The 17,921-nt window shown below is 47.3% G+C and overlaps 3 protein-coding genes across 4 annotated transcripts in view; 1 reads left to right on the top strand and 2 right to left on the bottom strand.

Annotated features, from left to right (window-relative positions):
- PEX14 (peroxisomal biogenesis factor 14) overlaps positions 1-5,130 on the bottom strand; it is a 99,156-nt gene extending 94,026 nt beyond the window's left edge. The window contains exon 1 of one of the 2 annotated variants that reach the window (XM_053280764.1): positions 5,029-5,130. In XM_053280764.1, the coding sequence (XP_053136739.1) occupies positions 5,029-5,055 (27 nt within the window). In that variant the 5' untranslated portion in view covers positions 5,056-5,130. Of the gene's footprint in view, positions 1-1,128; positions 1,234-5,028 lie in introns of those variants that run through there. The other variant, XM_053280763.1, reaches the window with a different exon arrangement.
- Positions 2,196-10,781, top strand: DFFA (DNA fragmentation factor subunit alpha). The gene is made up of 6 exons (XM_053280765.1): positions 2,196-2,375; positions 4,986-5,147; positions 6,741-6,880; positions 7,550-7,739; positions 8,981-9,138; positions 9,603-10,781. Exons 1-6 carry the CDS (start codon positions 2,261-2,263, stop codon positions 9,804-9,806), a joined length of 969 nt encoding a protein of 322 aa, XP_053136740.1. The 5' UTR covers positions 2,196-2,260; the 3' UTR covers positions 9,807-10,781.
- A 1,275-nt stretch (positions 10,782-12,056) lies between these two features.
- CORT (cortistatin) lies at positions 12,057-17,862 on the bottom strand. Its single transcript, XM_053280767.1, has 3 exons — positions 17,753-17,862; positions 16,003-16,161; positions 12,057-14,316 (listed from the first exon to the last, which is right to left on the bottom strand). Exons 2-3 carry the CDS (start codon positions 16,129-16,131, stop codon positions 14,104-14,106), a joined length of 342 nt encoding a protein of 113 aa, XP_053136742.1. The 5' UTR covers positions 16,132-16,161; positions 17,753-17,862; the 3' UTR covers positions 12,057-14,103.
- Positions 17,863-17,921: the final 59 nt, after the last annotated feature.

Below are 17,921 nucleotides of genomic sequence, written 5' to 3'. Positions count from 1 at the left end.
CCCAGTAGGGAGGGATGCATGGAGGCCTCCTTCCACCCCACAAACACTTCCTGGAGACAGAAGATGGGAATAGACTCAGACAACTTTGAAAAGGATCATAGCTCAGTGGTAGAGCATCTGCTTTGCGTACAGAAGGCCCCAGGTTCAATTCCTGGAAGCATCTCCGGGTAGGGCTAAGACCTAAGAAGCTGCTGCCAGTCAATGTAGACAATCCTGAGCTGTATGGACCAAGGGTCTGACTCGGTATAAGGCAGCTTCCTATGTCCCTACTGGGCTAGATAGAACAATGGTCAGACTTGGTACGAGGCATTCCTTTTAGGAGAGGATCTATAGCACCTTGGAAGAAAATCTGCTTTGTGTAAAGAGGTCCCAACGTCTCCAGGGAGGGCTGGGGGAAAGGCTCCTGCCAACACCCTGGAGAGTTACTGCCAGTCACTGTAAACAGTGCTGAGCTAGATGGACCAAGGGTCTGACTCGGTACAAGGCAACTTCGGATGAGCTTCTGCTCTGCATGCAGATGGTCCCAGGCTCAACCCCTGGCAGCATCTCCAGGAAGGGCTGGGAAAGAATCCAGCCTCAAGCCCTGGAGAGACGTTGCCAGCCAGGGTAGGCAATGCTGAGCTAGAGGGTCTGACTCAGTAGACGGAAGCTTCTTACGCCCCTGTGACCTCCCCAACCTCACCCTCTTCCACTAGGGGTGGGGGGCCTCCTCCTCCCTCCCTGCCCCACTGAGGGCGCAAGATCTTACCAGGGATTTCTCCCCCTCTCCCCACATCTGAAACAGCAGAAGGGGAGAACTGACCCGCCCCAGCCCAAAATAGGGCAAAGGGGCACCCTATCCCACTGGGGATTTCACAGCCTGCCCCATTTGGAGTGGGGAGAGGGAGAGCGGGGGGGGCAAGAGAGGGGAGGCAGACGCCCCCCCCCCCCCGAGCACCCCTCTGGTGGGGCAAAGGGCACTCACCACCTGCTCAGCCCCACTGAGGACCCAGTGGGGATTCCCCTTCCCTATCCTTTGCAGGGGGGGCAGGAGAAGAGGCTTCTTGGGGGAGCCCCGCCGAGGCCCCCTTCCTCTTCCTCCCTGGGGGGCGCGCCAAGGACGCCCCCCTCCCCCCAGCCCCCGCTTACCTGGCCAGGTTGCTCTGCCTGCTCTGAGGAGGCCATGTTTCCAGACCCGGCTAATCCATCCGCGGATGACACGGATCTGGAAGAAGGCGGTTTCCCCTCCCAGAGGCAGCTGGAGGCCGCATGCGGGGGGGGGGAAGAGCAGGAGCAGGCAAAAGCAGCCGAGCACCGATCGGCCAGGCGGAAAGCAAGGGGCTTTGGGTCGCTGAGGAGACCCTGGAGGGGGGAAAGGACACCGTGTATTATTCACCCATCTCTGCAGCACTCCATCACTCCTTCTGAGTTAGCACGGATAGGATGCTTATCTAGATTTAGTGTGGGGCAAGGTTTTGTAGACCAAGGCCCGTTTCATCAAATGCATGGACTGATATATTTTTGTGGTTGAACAGCAATATCGATGCGTGCATGTTCCAGAGCAACTTCTTATTATATTAGCAGCTGAGGAAGGACAGAGGACAAAACGTGTTGCTCTATATTCTCTGTAATTCTGTTAATCACTATTATTAACTTTTCTCCCTGGTTAACTGCATCCTTCTAGGATGCAAGAACTACTTGTCAGAATACCTGTTTGATGCTCTTTAATTTTCATATCATATTAAAAAAACAACAACCCAAGAAACCCACAAATAAAAGAGCAGAATAAGAAACAGAAGCAGCAAGCTAAGAATATTATACGGTTCTAATGTAGTCCTCCTTGACATTTGGCCATCCTATACTGCATACTATGAGACTTTCATTGAAGTAAACGCATTCCATTCAGAATTAGAAGAATCCAAATTAATCCCCACTTAATGAGCAGTATCGGGAAATATGGCAATAATTTTGTTTTTGTTTTTTTAAAAAACCTTGGATTCTGCCTAAGTATGAGGGGGGAAACTTAATATGCGTCTTTCGCTCTAGAACTGCGTAATAAAAGTTGTAGTTTTAATCAGGTGGACCCGAACTAAATCCCCCATGATGCAGCGGGGAAAGGGGGCGCGGTGGCGAGTCTAGAGTGCGGAAAGAACGCTCGAAAAGGACTCTACGTCCCAGAACACACCGCGAGACCGAGCTGAACTCTGATTGGCTGCCTGCTGAGAGGGCTCGGTGATGTCCTGTTGCCCTCCGCTTTGCAGAGCAGAGCACAAGGAAAGCGATGGCGACGGCTGGCTCTGAACTGTCCCTGTTGAAGCAATGCCTGATCAGGAGGAATGGCCAACAGGAGCAACACGGGGTAGCAGCCTCCTGCCTGCGGGAGCTAAGGAGCAAGGGTGAGAATCCCCACTGGGAGCTGAATAGTTGGAATACCAGCCTGTTTCCCTTTGGTAGAGGCTGCACCACAGGCAGATATTCCACTGGTGAGGTTCCACTGGGAAGAGAGCTGGTCTTGTGGTAGCAAGCATGACTTGTCCCCTTAAGCTAAGTAGGATCCACCCTGGTTTGCATTTGAGTGGGAGACTACGTGTGTGAGCACTGTAAGATATTCCCCTTAGGGGATGGGGCCGGTCTGGGAAGAGCAGAAGGTTCCAAGTTCCCTCCCTGGCAGCATCTCCAAGACAGGGCTGAGAGAGATTGCTGCCTGAAACCTTGGAGAAGCCGCTGCCAGTGTGTGTAGACAATACTGAGCAAGACGGACCTATGGTCTGACTCAGTATGTGGCAGCTTCCTATGTTGCTATGAGGTTCTCCCATTGCAGCACCTCTAAGTGCAAAAAACAGCACCAGTTCGATTTCAACCTGGGATACAACTAGGAACTTTGGGGGAGGGGTACCAGTCTTAGGGGTCGTTGTTACATATTAGCTTAATAGGTAACTTGTTTGGGAATGACTTTTAATAGGCAGGTTTAGGCTGCAATCCTCCACACTTTTACTCTGTAGGTAGTAAAATTAATGTTTTGTTGCTATTCTTTATATTATTATATAGCCACCAATTCACTAACAGAATGATCAAATCTGAATGAAATTTTAGACAAGGGAAACATAACATTTAGTGGGAATGGTGTGGTTTTTTTAAAGTGTGTGTCTGTCTATTGGCAGTAAAAAATTAATAGACTTTTTAAAAAAACCAAAAGGTAAAGTGTGCCGTCGAGTCAATGTTGACTCCAGGTGACCACAGAGCCCTATAGTTGTCTTGGGTAGAATACAGGAGGGGTTGACCATTGCCTCCTCCTGCGCAGTATGAGATGATGCCTTTTAGCATCTTCCTAGATCACTGCTGCCTAACAGAGGTGTTCCCCATAGTCTGGGAAACTTATCAGCGGGGATTCGAACTGGCAACCTTTATACCGCCCTGAGCCTTTCTGGAAGGGCGGTATAAAAATTGAATAAATAAATAAAAATAAATAAAAAATCTCTGGCTTGGTAGTCAAGCCATTTCCCAGGTCCCAGGTCCAATCCCTGGCTTCATCAACAGGAAGGGCTGGGAAAGGCTCCTGCCTGGAACCTTGGAGAGCTGCTGCCAGTCAGTGTAGACAATACTGAGCTAGATGGACCATGGGCTTGACTCAGTATAAGGCAGCTTCCTTTGTTTAGGAATGGGGCCATAGCTGAGTGGAAGAGCACCTGCTTTGCACGCAGAAGGTCCAAGCTTAACTCCCTGGCAGGGCAGGGAAAGACTCCTGCCTGAAACCTTGGAGGGCCGCAGCCGGTCTGTGTAGGCAACGCTGAGCTAGATGGATCAAAGGTCTGACTCGGTGTAAGGCAGTTTTTGGGGGGGAGTGTTAGGAAGACTGGGCAGTGGGAAAAGAGACTCTTAGGGCAAGGGTTAACCCTGAACAGCTGGACCAAGAGAAAAAGAAGAAGGTGACGTCTCTCAGTGTTCCAGTCTTAAGAGATGTTGGGCGAAACTCCTTGAAAGTTAATTGCATTAAGGAATTGCCAGCTCCTTTGTGGCGGTGGTGGGGAAGCTCTGGCTAAACCTGTATTGTGGCTTCTGATTCTGTGCAGTTGCCCTAAAGCCTTCTAAGAAAGCTCTGTACTGATATCACTGCACAAGGTCCCGGGGGAAATTCTGATTTCTGGAGCCTCTTTGGTGGCTTCTCTCCTGTATGTCTCACTTATAGGCGCTGCAAATTACTCTGAGCTGACAGACAAGCTGCTGATTATAAAAGCAATTTATTCCTGCATTGCAGGAGAGGCGTCTCACCCCTGGGCAAAGAAGTCCACAAAAATTATAGACCCCACCCAAAATGTTTACTAATTGTGTTAGTCATTCACGGCACATTTATTAAATTATAGAGATATTTCTACTCCGCCCTTCTGCCTCCAAAGGGCCCCCAAGGCAGCTTAAAAACAATAAAACAACATAGCCTGAAACACAAGAAATAAGAGAAGTTTTCAAAACCTCTGTGTGCACCTTCATTGGTCCATCTAGCTCAGTATTGTCTGCACAGACTGGCAGCAGCTTCTCCAAGGTTGCAGGCAGGAGTCTCTCCCAACCCTAGCTTGGAGATGCTGCCAGGGAGGGAACTTGAACACAGTGGTTCTGTGCTGATTTGTAGAAGTGAAAATGGCCATGTGCTTGTTTCCCCAAATGTGCTCAGTGGACGGGCATCCAGGGGCTTTTGGAATAGGAAAGCAATGAAACACAAATGTTTCTGACCTCTTGCAAGGTAGAAAGTCGCGTGAACTTTTGGGTGCCTAATTTTAAGGGCTCAAGAGTGGGGAAAATACTCTAGGAACACAGGAAGCGGCCTTCTACCAAGGCAGATCATTGGTCCATCTAGCTCAGTATTGTCTACACAGACTGGCAGCAGCTTCTCCAAGGTCGCAGGCAGGAGTCTCTCTCAGCCCTATCTTGGAAATGCCTTCTGCATAGAAAGTGCTTGCAATTGGAAGAAGATTTTTCTCCCTTGTTAATCACCACTCTTCCCTTTTCCACAGCTCACGACCTCCTATTAATTGACAAGGCCCTGGCGCCCATTACCTTGGTACTGGCTGAAGACGGCACCATTGTGGACGACGAGGACTATTTCTTGTGTCTCCCACCGAACACCAAATTTGTGGCACTGGCAAAGGGCGAGAAGTGGGCCAGCAGCAGCATCGGTAGGCAGGCATCTAGTAGAATTGTCACACATTAGGAAGGACAGTGTGTATATACTCTCTGGTCAAAACACACGTTAAAAACAAACACGCTCTCACTGCAACGAACCCCTGTTTCCTGCCCAGAAAAAACAGTAACTGCTATAAACAATGCAAATGAAAAACATTGGCATGTAGGTGCCCATTTTGCATGATTCATTCTGCCTTTGCTGATATTGAGGAGGGGCTGTAACTCAGTGGGAGAGCATCTACTTGCAGGCAGACAATCCCAGGCTCCATCCCTGGCAGCATCTCCAGGTAGGGCTGGGAAAGACTCTTGCCTGGAACCTTGGAGAATCACTGCCAATCAGGGAAGACAATACTGAACTAGATGGACCAAGTTCTGACTCAGCAGAAAGCAGCTTCTTATGTTCCTGTGTGACAAACACTACATGATCCAGAAGCAATAGCTACTGGAAACCTTTCTATCTCTTCTCTGTGGCTTTGGGGGGGTTTAGCAGCCCAAATGTACAAACCTAAAACCCTCATGCAGTCTCTGTACAAGACCAACGTCCCCTCCTTTCCCCTGCAGAGGCCACCCTTGCAGTCCTCCTCCTAGAATCCATTTCTTCTCTCCACTTCCTCACTTCTATTACAGAATGCGGTTTTTAATCACCTTCCCTGTTGTTTGGTGGGGGAGAGAGACACCCAGATAGCCATTGCAACAAAGGCAGAAGTCTTTTTAGCATCGGAAAGACCCACAGATTTTTTTTTAGGCTCGTTAATATGATGATTGCTATTGTAGGACAAATGCTGCACCCACGTTCGGGAGCTCTGCTGTCTGTTTAAGTGATTTTAATTGTAAACTGCCCAGAGACGCAAGTTTTGGGCAGTATAGAAATACATTAAATAAATTTTTGTGATCGTGTGCTCCTAAAAAGCAGAATCGGAGGGAGAGAAAGGGATTGTCTGGGAGAGAGGAGCTAGGTCAAAGAATGGAATATAGGCAGCTGACAACTACTGAGTCAGACCCTTGGTCCATCTAGCTCAGTATTGTCTACCCAGACTGGCAGCGGCTTCGCCAAGGTTGCAGGCAGGAGTCTCTCCCAACCCTGTCTGGGAGATGCTGCCAGGGAGGGAACTTGGAACCTTCTGCTCTTCCCAGAGCGGCTCCACCGCTTAAGGGGAATATCTTACAGTGCACACACATGCAGTCTCCCATTCAAATGCAAGTCAGGGCAGACCCTGCTTAGCAAAGGGGACCATTCATGCTTGTCCAAGACCAGCTCTCCTCCCTTGACCAGGCTTCATTCCCACCTCTTGTACCCAGCACTTTACCGAGGCAGGAGGAAATGCCCTCCAACCCAAGTCCTCCCTCTTCCAACCATGCTTTTTTTAAGAGCGCATGATGAAAAAACTGGAGCACATGATCAGAAAACGGGAAAACATGATCAGAAAACGCAGATCTCCTGAGCTAGGGCAGGGCGTTTGTGATACTCATGTGATAATCTAATGATAATCATGGTGTGAGGAAGCCTAATGTACTGTGAGAGGATTGTGGCATACAGGTTCTGCAAGATTCTTTGTAATTATCGCTCGCCACTGGGCCTCTTTCAGATGGGGGCACAGCCTGGCTTGAGAAAGAGGTCACAGACGTTGATGGAGTGGACAGTGGCGCAGAGAAATGGAAGCACCTTGCAAGGCAGCTGAAGGGTGACCTTTCCACAATCATCTTGATGTCTGAGGAAGATCTCCAGGTACAGAAGGAGCTGCCCTGAGTGTATGGGCACGATATGTTGTGTATGGCCATGTTATATTGTCCTCCTTCCCTGCCCTTCACAAGCTAACCATGATAATGGGCAAGGAATAAAATAGGAGGGCATATTCGCATTTGCTGGGTGGAAGTTGCCCCCAATTCAGCGGATGGAGTTTTGCCTTCACGCTCAAGATCTAACTGATTGTCATACAGCCCCGTCTTACCCAGTTTTAGGGGTCCTGCCAAATTCAACGGGACTGGTTTCAAGGAAGCGTGCATTGGATGCCAAGCTTAGAATCATAGAAACATCTAGTTTAAGCAAGGGACGGAATCTGTGGTTTGGAATATTTAACGTTGAATATGCGTGAGGGGGAAAGTGAAAGGAAGTAACCCTATCTTTGGCTGATGTAGGTGCAGGAGAAAGATCTGGTACCCCGGTGTCAAATTAGGCCCATGGGGCTATAGCTCATTGGTACAGTACAGGCTCTGAATGCAGAAGGTCCTGGGTTCGATTCCTGGCAGTTCTGGATGGAATCATCAGGTGGCAGGTGATGGGAAAGACCCCGGTGACCTCCCTTCTGTTAGTGTAGATACTTCTGTGCTAGATGGGCCAATGGTCTGACCCGATACAAAGCAGCTGCGTAAACCCCTTCGCTGCATTTTATTCCAGGTGCTCACTGATGTGCCATGTCCGGATTTGGCATGCGAACTTGCTGAGAACCAAGCCAAAATTCAAGCTCTGCAGGACACCCTCCAGCAAGTGCTGGACAGGCGGGAAGAAGAGCGCCAGTCCAGGCAGCTCCTGGAACTCTACCTGCAGGCCTTGAAAAATGAGGACCACATTGTTCCCAAGGCAGAAGGTAATAGGTTAAGTGATGAGTGACGGGGCCTTTTTCCGTGTGGCCCCTCGGCTTTGGAACACCCTCCTGGAAGAGCTCCATCATGCTCCCTCCCTTAAGAGTGTTTAAGAAACCACTACTACTATGACTATTCATATACTGCTCTTCAACCCAAGTTCTCAAAGCGACAAATAATACATAATTAATTGGGATGGTCCCCTATCCATAAAGGACTCCCAGTCTAAAAAGAGAGTGGAAAAAGAAACATGCTGAGCCAAGAAGCATGTTTTTAAAGCGGCGATTCTCTTTGTTGAGCAGGGGGAGAGCAATTGGCCCTATCCATCCCCAGCACAGCATCCCTCCAGTGGCTGTTGCTGGTGTCTATCGTGTTTTGGGGGGCTTTAACTGAGGCTTGTTTTTAGTTAATTTCTGTTAACTTTGTATTATTTTATAATTTATCTGTTTTATTGATTTTGTGAGTGGCTCTGAGCAGAAGTGTACTGGAGTAGCGGGTTATATTCTAAACCAATAAAATAAATACTCTTGAGACACATCACTACAGTAAAGAAGAACTGGGCAATGTTATGGTAGTGTAGTCCTTGGATAGATTTTATTATTTGTATACTGCTTTTCAACAATAGAAAAGTTATCAAAGGGGTTTACACCAAAAAACTAAAAAGGATTCATAATCTGAAAATCCTGGCAGCTCTGTCTGGTGGCTACTCAGGGATTGGCCTTCTCCATTGCCACCTTCCCATTTCTGACAGCTTTTAAAAGAGCTGTTAAGACGCATTTATTAATCCAAGCTTTTAATTAGACTTATGGAATTTGTCGATGTTTTTACATTGTTTTAATCGGTGTTGTTTTATTGTAAACCAACCAGAGACATGAGTTTGGGGCGGCATATAAATATGCTAAATAAATAAAATAAAGAAATACAAGAGCGATACCATCAGCAGCAGCTACAGGAGATAGATTATTTATTTACTGGGCTGAACAGGGACAGTTGCTTTCCTGCTGCTAAGCAGAAGAGTGCATTTGTAAAAGGTGTTTCTTTGCCCAGTGAACAGAAGCTACAGCAAGTGAGATAGATCCATCTTATTTATTTATTATTTCTCTGCGTAAACCAATCTGAGCCATTTTTAGAAGGGCGGTATAGAAACTGAATAAATAATAATAATAATACAGCATCCAGTAAGACGGGCTGTATTTTCAGGGGCACATCTCCTTTTCAAAAACACACTCTCCTGGTTCCCCTCCAGAGTCGGAAGAAACTGCTATGGAGGGTACTGAGGCGGACGACATGGATGGCAGCAGCAGAAGAGGTGCTGGGACTGGGATTCTGCTCAATCGCCAGCTCCTGGCCACACTCAAGGAAAAAGCAGCCCCAGAACTCAGCCTCGCCAGTCAGGACTTAGAGGTGGGTAAGACCAGAAGTGACTTCCATACAAGGAAGGGCTAAAGCAGCTGGAACGTCTTAGTTTAGCAAAGACAGCTAGAGGGGGGCGTGAATGGTGCCGGGGAGGCAGATATGGTTGAGAGGTTCAGTTCAAGAGGCACATGTTTCTCAAGCAAACTGGGTGCCGCAAAAGGAACAATAAGGGAGCATTAATTAGTATGCGTGAGCTGTCCCATCTAGTTACTACATTCCCGGCTTGAGGCAAGCTGCCAATGTGCTACCAATTTAGACTCAGATGAGGGGGATGGTGAAGGGAAGAGGGTTAAATCCTCCCTCCTGCAGAGCCTCTCTTGGAGCTACCCCGACACCCCCCCCCCCGCAACTGCATTTAGTTAAAAACAGAAACGGGAGAGCTGAACCAGTCACCAGCTCCCCACATCTTGTTTTAACAGCCCGGAGTGATGAGCTTTTGTTTTCTGTTGCAGCTGGTTTTCAAAGAAGACCCAGAAGCCCTTGCCGCGGCCCTGAGCTGGGACGGGCCAAAGGTTGAGGCACTGCAGAAGACCTGCGAGCAGGAACTTTCGAGGCGTCTACAGCAAGTCCAGGCGCTGCAATCCTTGAGGAGCATCTCGAAGGGCAAGAAGAAATTGCCTTGGGGGGACTGGTTGAGTTCCAAGCGCAAGAAGTAGGAGGCCCGGCCCTCTGTGCACCAAGGGGTGGTTGTGCCTTCACAAGCGGAACGCTGAGCATGTCAGGACAGTGTTGAAGAGCAAGGCGTCATTCCAGAAGTCCACAGCATCTTGCTAAGCCAGAAGGTGCTCATTTTCCCAGAGGGCACCACAACTTGCCCGTTCTTAAACCAGAACTATATAGTTGCTTTGCTTTTCGACAACAAACTCAAAAGATATTTGGTACACAGCCTCTGGGGGCCTGTCTGAACAATCTTTGAAGACCATGGTAGTGTGCTGAAGGGTGGAGAAAAATGTCTTTTTTTAATACGACGAAAAGTTTTCTTACTAGTGGCAATAAAGCTTAAGAACTTAAGAGCAGCCATTCTGGATAGCCCAAGGCCTATCTAGACCAGCATCCCGTTTCCCGCAGTGGCCCACCAGCTGCCTCAGGAGATGAAAGCCTGCCCCCATTTCTGCTGTTGCTCCCTGCAACTGGTATCCAGAGGCATCCTTGACTCTTCCAACAGGCCACACTCTGAGTTGGCCTTTGCTTCGGCACTGGCCTGGGGCCAAGGCATTTCTGGCCTCGGTTGTGGTTTCTGGTCAGCTCTCGTTTTACCTCGTGTTTTTCCTGGGCCTTTCCTGTCAACTGTCTTTTCCTGCTAGACCTCCGCCCTAGTCCGTCCCTTTTTGGCCACACGTCACACTTTCACAGAACTTAACTGTACGTCCCACATTTCAAGTTGCCCCCAGCTGTCAGTTCCATGCTGTTGCCTTAAAGCTTGTGCTACGAAACGCATCGACTTTAGGAGGACGTTTGAGAAGCAGCAGTTCTGCAGCACGCCAAAGAGGGCTTTTTACAGTGCAACCTGGATGAAGGGATTGCTACTGCTCTTACTAGCAAAAGGGGGGGGGATTACTATTGGTTAGGTTTGCTTAAGAATGATTTGACGCACATTTTAGTGCTATTAAATCTTTTCTATTACTGGAGTATTTTTTGCCTGGGCTAGTGACCTTTTTAAGGTTCATGTTGTGTGGCATCCATTAATCTGGCTACAGGTATGCAGGCAGTTCTCCCCACATTCCTTGCAGACACCCAGTGATGAAGCATAGTGGCAAAGGAAGTTCCCTCTCTTCCAGTCAGCAGGGTGCAAGCAATCTTGTGCAAATGAGAGTACTGAGGGTACAAATATGAAGCAAAACACAACACAGTATTTGCCAGGCTACAGAGAGCAAGTTCTGCAAATCTGCTACTAAGGATGCACTTCAATGAGCCCCAGTACAGTAGTCAAAGGGGGTATTATTATTATTATTATTATTAATAAAAATATGTATACCCCGCCCCTCCAATACACTACTGCTCAGGGCAGTGCACAACAATAAAATAGATACAATGTAAAATAAAGCTAATAAAATTAACCAGATTAAGTAAACAAATTACAAGTCCAAGCTAAAACCACAATCAGAATTAAGTTTCAAATTCAAAGTTATTTAAAAAGCTAAAAATTAAGAATTATAAAAACTAAAGAACTACCAGATATAACCAAAGATGGAACATGAAAAAGTCTCATTAAAAAGATGTCTTTTTAGTTGTTTTTTTAAGAACACTGAGGGAGGGAACATAGCGAAGCTCTTCAGGGACGGTGGGCCAAAGCCGAGGGGCCACAACCGAAAAGGCCCTGTCTCTAGTCCCCGCCAACTGGATCTCTGTTAGTGGTGGAGCCATGAGCAGGACCCAAGATAAGCCAGGCCAGGAGGCAACTGGGATGAGAAAGACAATTAGATAAGCTTACAGTGTCTTTAAAAGGACATTGTAAAGAGACAATCTAGTGGCCTTACATAAGATCTGATAAGCATAAAAACAGCCCTGCTGGGTCAAGCCCAAGGCCTATCTGCTCCAGCGTCCTGTTTCCCACAGTGGCCCACCAGAGGCCTCTAGGAAGTCCACAGGCAAGAGACCAAGGCACACTCTCTCTCCTGCTGTTGCTCCCCTGCAACTCGTATCCAGAAGCATCCTGCCTCTGAGGCTGGAAGTAGCCTACAGCCATCAAGACTAGCGGCCATTGATAGACCTGTCCCCTGTGAATTTGCAAAATTCCGAAAGGCAATAGGTCTCCAGTCCCATCCAACTCACAAAATTGGTTTGGGAGGAGTTCACAAATATCCCAGCAAGCGTGTGAGCCGACCCTTGCTAGGGAGGCTAAAACATTGCTAAGGAAGGATGCTTGTGACCACACACATGCTCTTTGGATAGAACACTCACAAAGGTTATGGATGCACAGTAATGTTTTATTTCAGTATAGAAAGACTATTGTACTTCAGAACAAGCTCAGGACTGGCAAACAGCAGAGAGAGACAGGCAAGTTTGGACAGCATTCCTTAGCAAGCTTGCAATAGCCCATGAGGAACAGCTGAAGCCATTCTTAGTGTGTTTTGCTCCTTCCTTCCTTTGTAACACACAGACGGACAATTAACTTGAGGCTGTGCAGGTTGGCACCGAATGGTACAGGGACCTATCTCCCCCCCAGCAATTCAATCACTGCAACAAGCAAAAGCATTTCATAGATGCCATGACACTACATGAACACAAAGTTACAGCCATTCCCAGAAGAGATTTCTTTTGCCATCATCTTGCTAGCAACACCAAGCAACTCTTTATGTCCAAAAACGCAGGCTCTGCTCCTGCGTGGGCTTGTGGGAAATGAAATCTATGAGGCTTGTTTCCAAGTAAACATGTTCTAGCTTTGAAGCCTGGCCTCTGTCCTACCCATCTGGGATCTTTTAAAGACGTATACAGTGCAGGCATGTTTTTAATGAATCCCCTGAAATGTAAGCCAGAGCTGCATGTATTCTGCTATTCTAGGGAAGTCCAGGGAAAGCATCTGTCCTGAGGAACTGGCCAGTTCTAGCTGAGCTTAGAATTTGAGCTTTCATTTCTTTTAAAAAGAGCAAGTTGCTAGCCCTCGTGATGGCAAAGGTATGCTCGCAAGCACATGGGCCGAGAATGATGAAATCTCAGAAGCCAAAGGTGACTGAATACAATCTTTCACGGTTGAGGGAACGGGTATTGGGCTCTCATATAGTCCATGGATAGCAGAATTATGCATAAGAAGCTGTGCATTATAATACAGCTTGCATAAATCTGCAAAACTGTCAAATTGCAGAATATATACAGTGCATAGTACTCCACTTTTCTTGTCACAGAATTTGTTACTTTAGAGCCAGTATGAGATAACGACTAGTCTTGGACTTAAACTGGGGGCCCCAAATTCAAAGCCCTACTAAGCCACAAAACTCACTGAGGGATTTTTGACCAGTCTCCACCTCTCAGCCTAACTTACCTCACAGTATTGTTGCTAGGATGAGGATCATATATAAACCACACTGAGCTTCTAGAAGGAAGAGTGCGACTCAAAATATAACAAGCAGGAGAGTAATTCCAATTCGGTTCTGAAAGTAGGGATGTGCGAACTGGCTCAAAAGCAAGCCAGTACAAGCTTGAACTAGTGCGGTTCAAACTCGAACCGGATTGGGTTCGGACCGGTGAACGGGAATCCAGTGAGGCACCTACACAAACTGTAAGTACCTTTTACTCCCCTCTACACTCAAAGAAGCCCCCCACTGCCCCTTTACCAGTAAAGGGGAATCCTCATCACATTCCCCTTTACCTTTAGGGTTTCGAGCCAATCCAAACCAGCTAAATTTGAGCTCTAACCAGGGGTCAGTTCTGAGGGGCAAAACCAAACCAGGGAAACCGGTTCTGTGCACATCCCTATCTGAAAGCACATACAGCTATGGTTATAGGGCAACTTCCACTCTTCTCCCCGCCACATTACAAACAATAGATTCCCCAAACCATTGCCAGGTTGGTTTCTTTGTGTGTGTATGCACTGATAACTGAACATCAAGAGGGGAAGATATTCCAGCAGTCCAATGCCACAGGAACCCTAAGGCATTCAGAACAAACGAGTGAGCACACAGAGTAGCTTTGATACCAGTGGAATGACACGTTGGGGAACTGTTACTGTTGAGGAAATGGACAAATACTTTCATGCAAATATACATGGTGCATGCTAACTTTTGCATCATGAATGAGGAGGGTGCGACATCAGTTAATGCCCTACGAGCGTGTCCACACAGGAGTTCCATATTGATGTACAGATTTGGTTCTCTCTCTGTGTGTGTCTAATACTGATGAAAGGGATGGAGAGGCCTAAATACACAACTGCACTTGCTCCCAAAGAAGAACAGTCACTGACAATATTCATCTTGAGTCCAGTGGGGCTACAAAGGCATTCCAGGAAGTTCTACTCTCTTAGCAGGAGGAGAACGTTTTCCAAAAGAAGTTCTTGCAGGGTGCCTTTTCCCGGCTCAGGGGCTGAGGAAGGGTTGCTCTCTCTTGCTGGGGGCTGAGCTCCAGCTTCTGCCTGGACAGGGGCGCCTCATTCGGACGAGACGGCCAGTCAGCCAGCCTGGAAAGGAAAGCAAGCAGCTCGCTCCTCCGTATGTCTGCAGGCACCTGGAGGTACTTGGAAATGAAGCAAAAGGAGATTAGGCACCATTGCAGAAAGCACTCATGGCAGAAAGACCATCTCCTAGAAATGTTCAGCGGGAGCACAAAATCACACTTTTGCTTCACAAATTCCTTTCTGCGCCAAAGAGCTTGGAGCAATCAACAATATCGCCAAAGGACACTAAATGAAATCTCCATAGTCACTGAATAAGAAGTGCTCGGTGAGAACCATGGGAATGTATGAAGTCCCATCACCCAGAAATAAATCTAGCTATCATCTATTCGCCCAAGACCCCGGGGATCTGCTATCAGTCGTATAAGGGCCTCTTCCAGCCCTGTAACCCAGGGATTCTCAAACCTGGGTGCCAAGATCTTGTTGCACTACAACTCCCATCATTCCCAGATGATGTTGGAGGTGATGGGAGTTGTAGTCCAGCTTCATCTGGGCAGCCAGGTTTGAGAACCCTTTGTAACCTGCAGCTACTATCTCAATGTTGTGCCCTTGGTGGGGATCAGAGACAGTGGGACGAGTATCACATTGGGGGCCAGATGGTAAGAAAAGGAGGGAGCAGACCCAACTTGCAGTGAACCCAGTTTCATTTCATAATTCTCTTAATCTTAAGAATTGCAATGTTCCTTAAAACACACACACACCCTGAAATCAGCTGCTAATAAGATCATGCTGCAGATCATCCAATAATTTGGATGAAAAGTGTCTTTTTAATGGTGGGTTTTATGTACTGGTTCTTGGATCTTTTTCAAGACAGAGTCCAGTAAATCAAGCACTCAAGAGTCGAAAACTCTTAAAACGGTTCCTTTAATGACCATTCTGAAAACCCATGGCAGCGTTCAATTGTGTTGATAAATGGAGAGCTTTGGAGTATCTTCTTTTTCTTAAGCTGAAACATAAGACAATGGAGATCGGAGGGAGAGTTCATCAATAATACTTCAGAGCTAGCTTGGATGATTTAGTATAACCTTGTTCTTAACGAGAGTCTGTTTCTGGCAACAAAGCATTCTCAGGTCGGTATTTTCTATATTTGAGTTCTTGATCTTACAACGCTAAAACATAGTTTTTGCTTCATTGCTAATTACCAAGTAAAAGCAAGTGTCTACAAGGTTACATAGGAACCTGCTGTCTACCGAGTCAGGCCCATGGTCCACCTAGCTCAGTACTGTCCACACTGACTGGCAGCAGCTTCTTCATGGTCCAAGTTTTTTGGTATTAGAAATTGAGAGGTTGGCTTAAATTCAGAGTCTTGCTCCTTTCGAGTGAATACAGATATAGCATGTATTTATGCTCTACTTTTTAAGGGGGTCGTCTTAAATTCAGAGCCGTCTTCGATTCGGGTAAATACAGTATACTCAGGACAGCGGTCTAAGGTTGTCGTTCAGTCAGGTTAAACACTAAGTCTGCAACCCTAAACAAACTTCCTGGGAAATATGGCCCACTGAACACAGAGTAACTTGCTTCCAAGTAAACACAGCTAAGAGAGTGCTGTATCATTGATTAAGCCCACCACCACCACTCCACATAGTGTTACTGTGATCAGTTAATCTGCCCGTTCCATCTTGCAAACCAGCATGAACAGAAAGCCCTGTGGTCAGACAAAACGCTTGAAATCCACTGGCTGTGTTTATCATCCCATTGAGGTGTGTCCCATCCTCCCCCACGCCCCCGCCTCCAAATTCTGAGCTTACCTTGCTGTCTTTCCACACTAGCCCTTCTGGAACAGGGAGCACAGAAGCTGCAGCAGCCCCCATGGGCCAGGAGGAGGAGAGGAGCACCAGCAGAAAGAGGCAGACAGGGGGATGCACAATGAATGCCATCTGGCCAAGTTCTGTCACAGGCTACACCTGCTTGCAAGTTATATTTGAATGGGGAGGGGAGGGGAGGGGGGAGAATACACTTTCCAACTTAATACGTTTTTATCAGAGTGCCCTCCCCCCTTAACATCTCCCCCTTCTTCCCTCTAAGCCTGAGCAATGACGCACAAACCAGGGAGCAATTAAGTCCCCAAATTGTGCATCTTGTGTGGCTTTAACCCTTAATTAGAGCCTCTGGGTACCAATGCCATTAGAGTACATTTACTGCTAATTTAAGCTGTGTATGCATTTTTATTCGCTAAAAAAAACCAACAACAACTCACCACCCCACCAAAACTCATTTCCTTGCCATTATTCCTGTAACGATCAGGCCTCTTTGAACACAAAATAGGGTGATTTAGCTACACATGATTCACGATGGTGGATTTCATGGAGGAGTTTAACAGCAGGTGGGGCGTGGGGGGAAGGCAGCCTACTGAGAGACAGCCGCAACCGCCTCAAGATATGCACAGCATGAACAGAGAGTTTCACTTCAATGAGAGTGCTCAGAACTAAGTTTAGGAAGTTTAAGTATTGTTTCGAGACCTAACAGAATAATGAAGACATCCCAAAGGGATCTTTCATCATGGCAAGTGCCAAATAGAGAGAAATGGGGATTTTCTAGATTGTTCTCCAAGCTACTAGGTAAAGGGTGTGTTGAACTGGGCTGAAGAGATCAGTTCAGAACCTAAGGCAAAATTCCACTTGTAGGTCACCTTAGCAGAGTATTTGGGAACCACGTAGTCATCCGATGGGAAACAGAGGAAGCTGCTTGGTACAGTGTCAGACCCTTGATTCATCTAACTCAGTACTGTCTATGTGGACTGGCAGTGGCTCTCCAGAGTTTCAACTAGGGGGTCTTTCCCAGCCCTACTTAGAGATGCTGTCAGGGATTTGGACCTTCTGCATGCAAAGCAGATGCTCTGCCACTAAGCTAGGAGTGGGTGGGGAGTGTGTGTTCAAAAACATTTCATAGTCTCAGATCTGCTCTGCCTGTCCACAGGAATACAGGAAAGTGCCTTGTACCGAGCCGGACCCTTGGGTCCATCTAGCTGAGTATTGTCTCAATGGCTCTCCCAGGTTTCAGGCAGGAGTCTTTCCCAGCCCAGCCTGGAATTGAACCTGGGACCCTCCACATGCAGAGCAGGGCACTCTACCACTGAGTTACAGCTTTCCCCCACAAGAATGTTAGGAGACAATCTGTTATTGGGAGGGCACAGTCAAGATTTATAAAACAATGAATGGTGTGGGGAAAGCAGACTAAAATATCACCATATGATTGGGTCGAGTGATCCTGAAAAGAATCCAGGATCATTCAGTTAATGAATGAGAAGTAGAATTGATGAGAAGTAGATTCAAGACCATTCTCCTCCACACAGCAAATAATCAACTTCAGGAACACACTTTCACAAGATATGGCAGAAGCCATAGGCTTAGATGGCTTTAAAAAAAAGAGATTAGGCAAATTCATGGATAGGTCCATCAGGGACTAGCAGCCATGGCGGCTAAATGGATCCTCCACGTTCAGAGGCAGTATACCTACAAATACCAGGTGCTGGGGGACAAACAGGGCTGGGTCATCTACCTTCATGCCATACTTGCAAGTCTCCTGGAGGCATCTGTTTGGCCACTGGATTCCTGTGGGTATGATTTGGAAGGCAATGGGTGTGCCCCCTCAGACATCTGTGAAGACTTTATGTTCTCACGCCCTGAGAATATAAAGGACTGGCTCACGGCTTTCTGAGCTAAAGGCA

Source organism: Hemicordylus capensis, chromosome 16, assembly GCF_027244095.1.
Source record: "Hemicordylus capensis ecotype Gifberg chromosome 16, rHemCap1.1.pri, whole genome shotgun sequence".
NCBI classification, from domain to species: domain Eukaryota; kingdom Metazoa; phylum Chordata; class Lepidosauria; order Squamata; family Cordylidae; genus Hemicordylus; species Hemicordylus capensis.
Note: the sequence above shows the minus strand (reverse complement) of the source record. Positions and strands in the feature narration are given on the sequence as shown.

Coding starts and splice junctions, on each gene's coding strand:
- DFFA (XM_053280765.1), top strand. CDS start 2,261: ATGGCGACGGCTGGCTCTGAACTGTCCCTGTTGAAGCAATGCCTGATC. Junction 2,376..4,985: donor GCGGGAGCTAAGGAGCAAGG/GTGAGAATCCCC, acceptor CCTTTTCCACAG/CTCACGACCTCCTATTAATT. Junction 7,740..8,980: donor CATTGTTCCCAAGGCAGAAG/GTAATAGGTTAA, acceptor GTTCCCCTCCAG/AGTCGGAAGAAACTGCTATG.
- CORT (XM_053280767.1), bottom strand. CDS start 16,131: ATGGCATTCATTGTGCATCCCCCTGTCTGCCTCTTTCTGCTGGTGCTC. Junction 14,317..16,002: donor TAGTGTGGAAAGACAGCAAG/GTAAGCTCAGAA, acceptor TTCATTTCCAAG/TACCTCCAGGTGCCTGCAGA.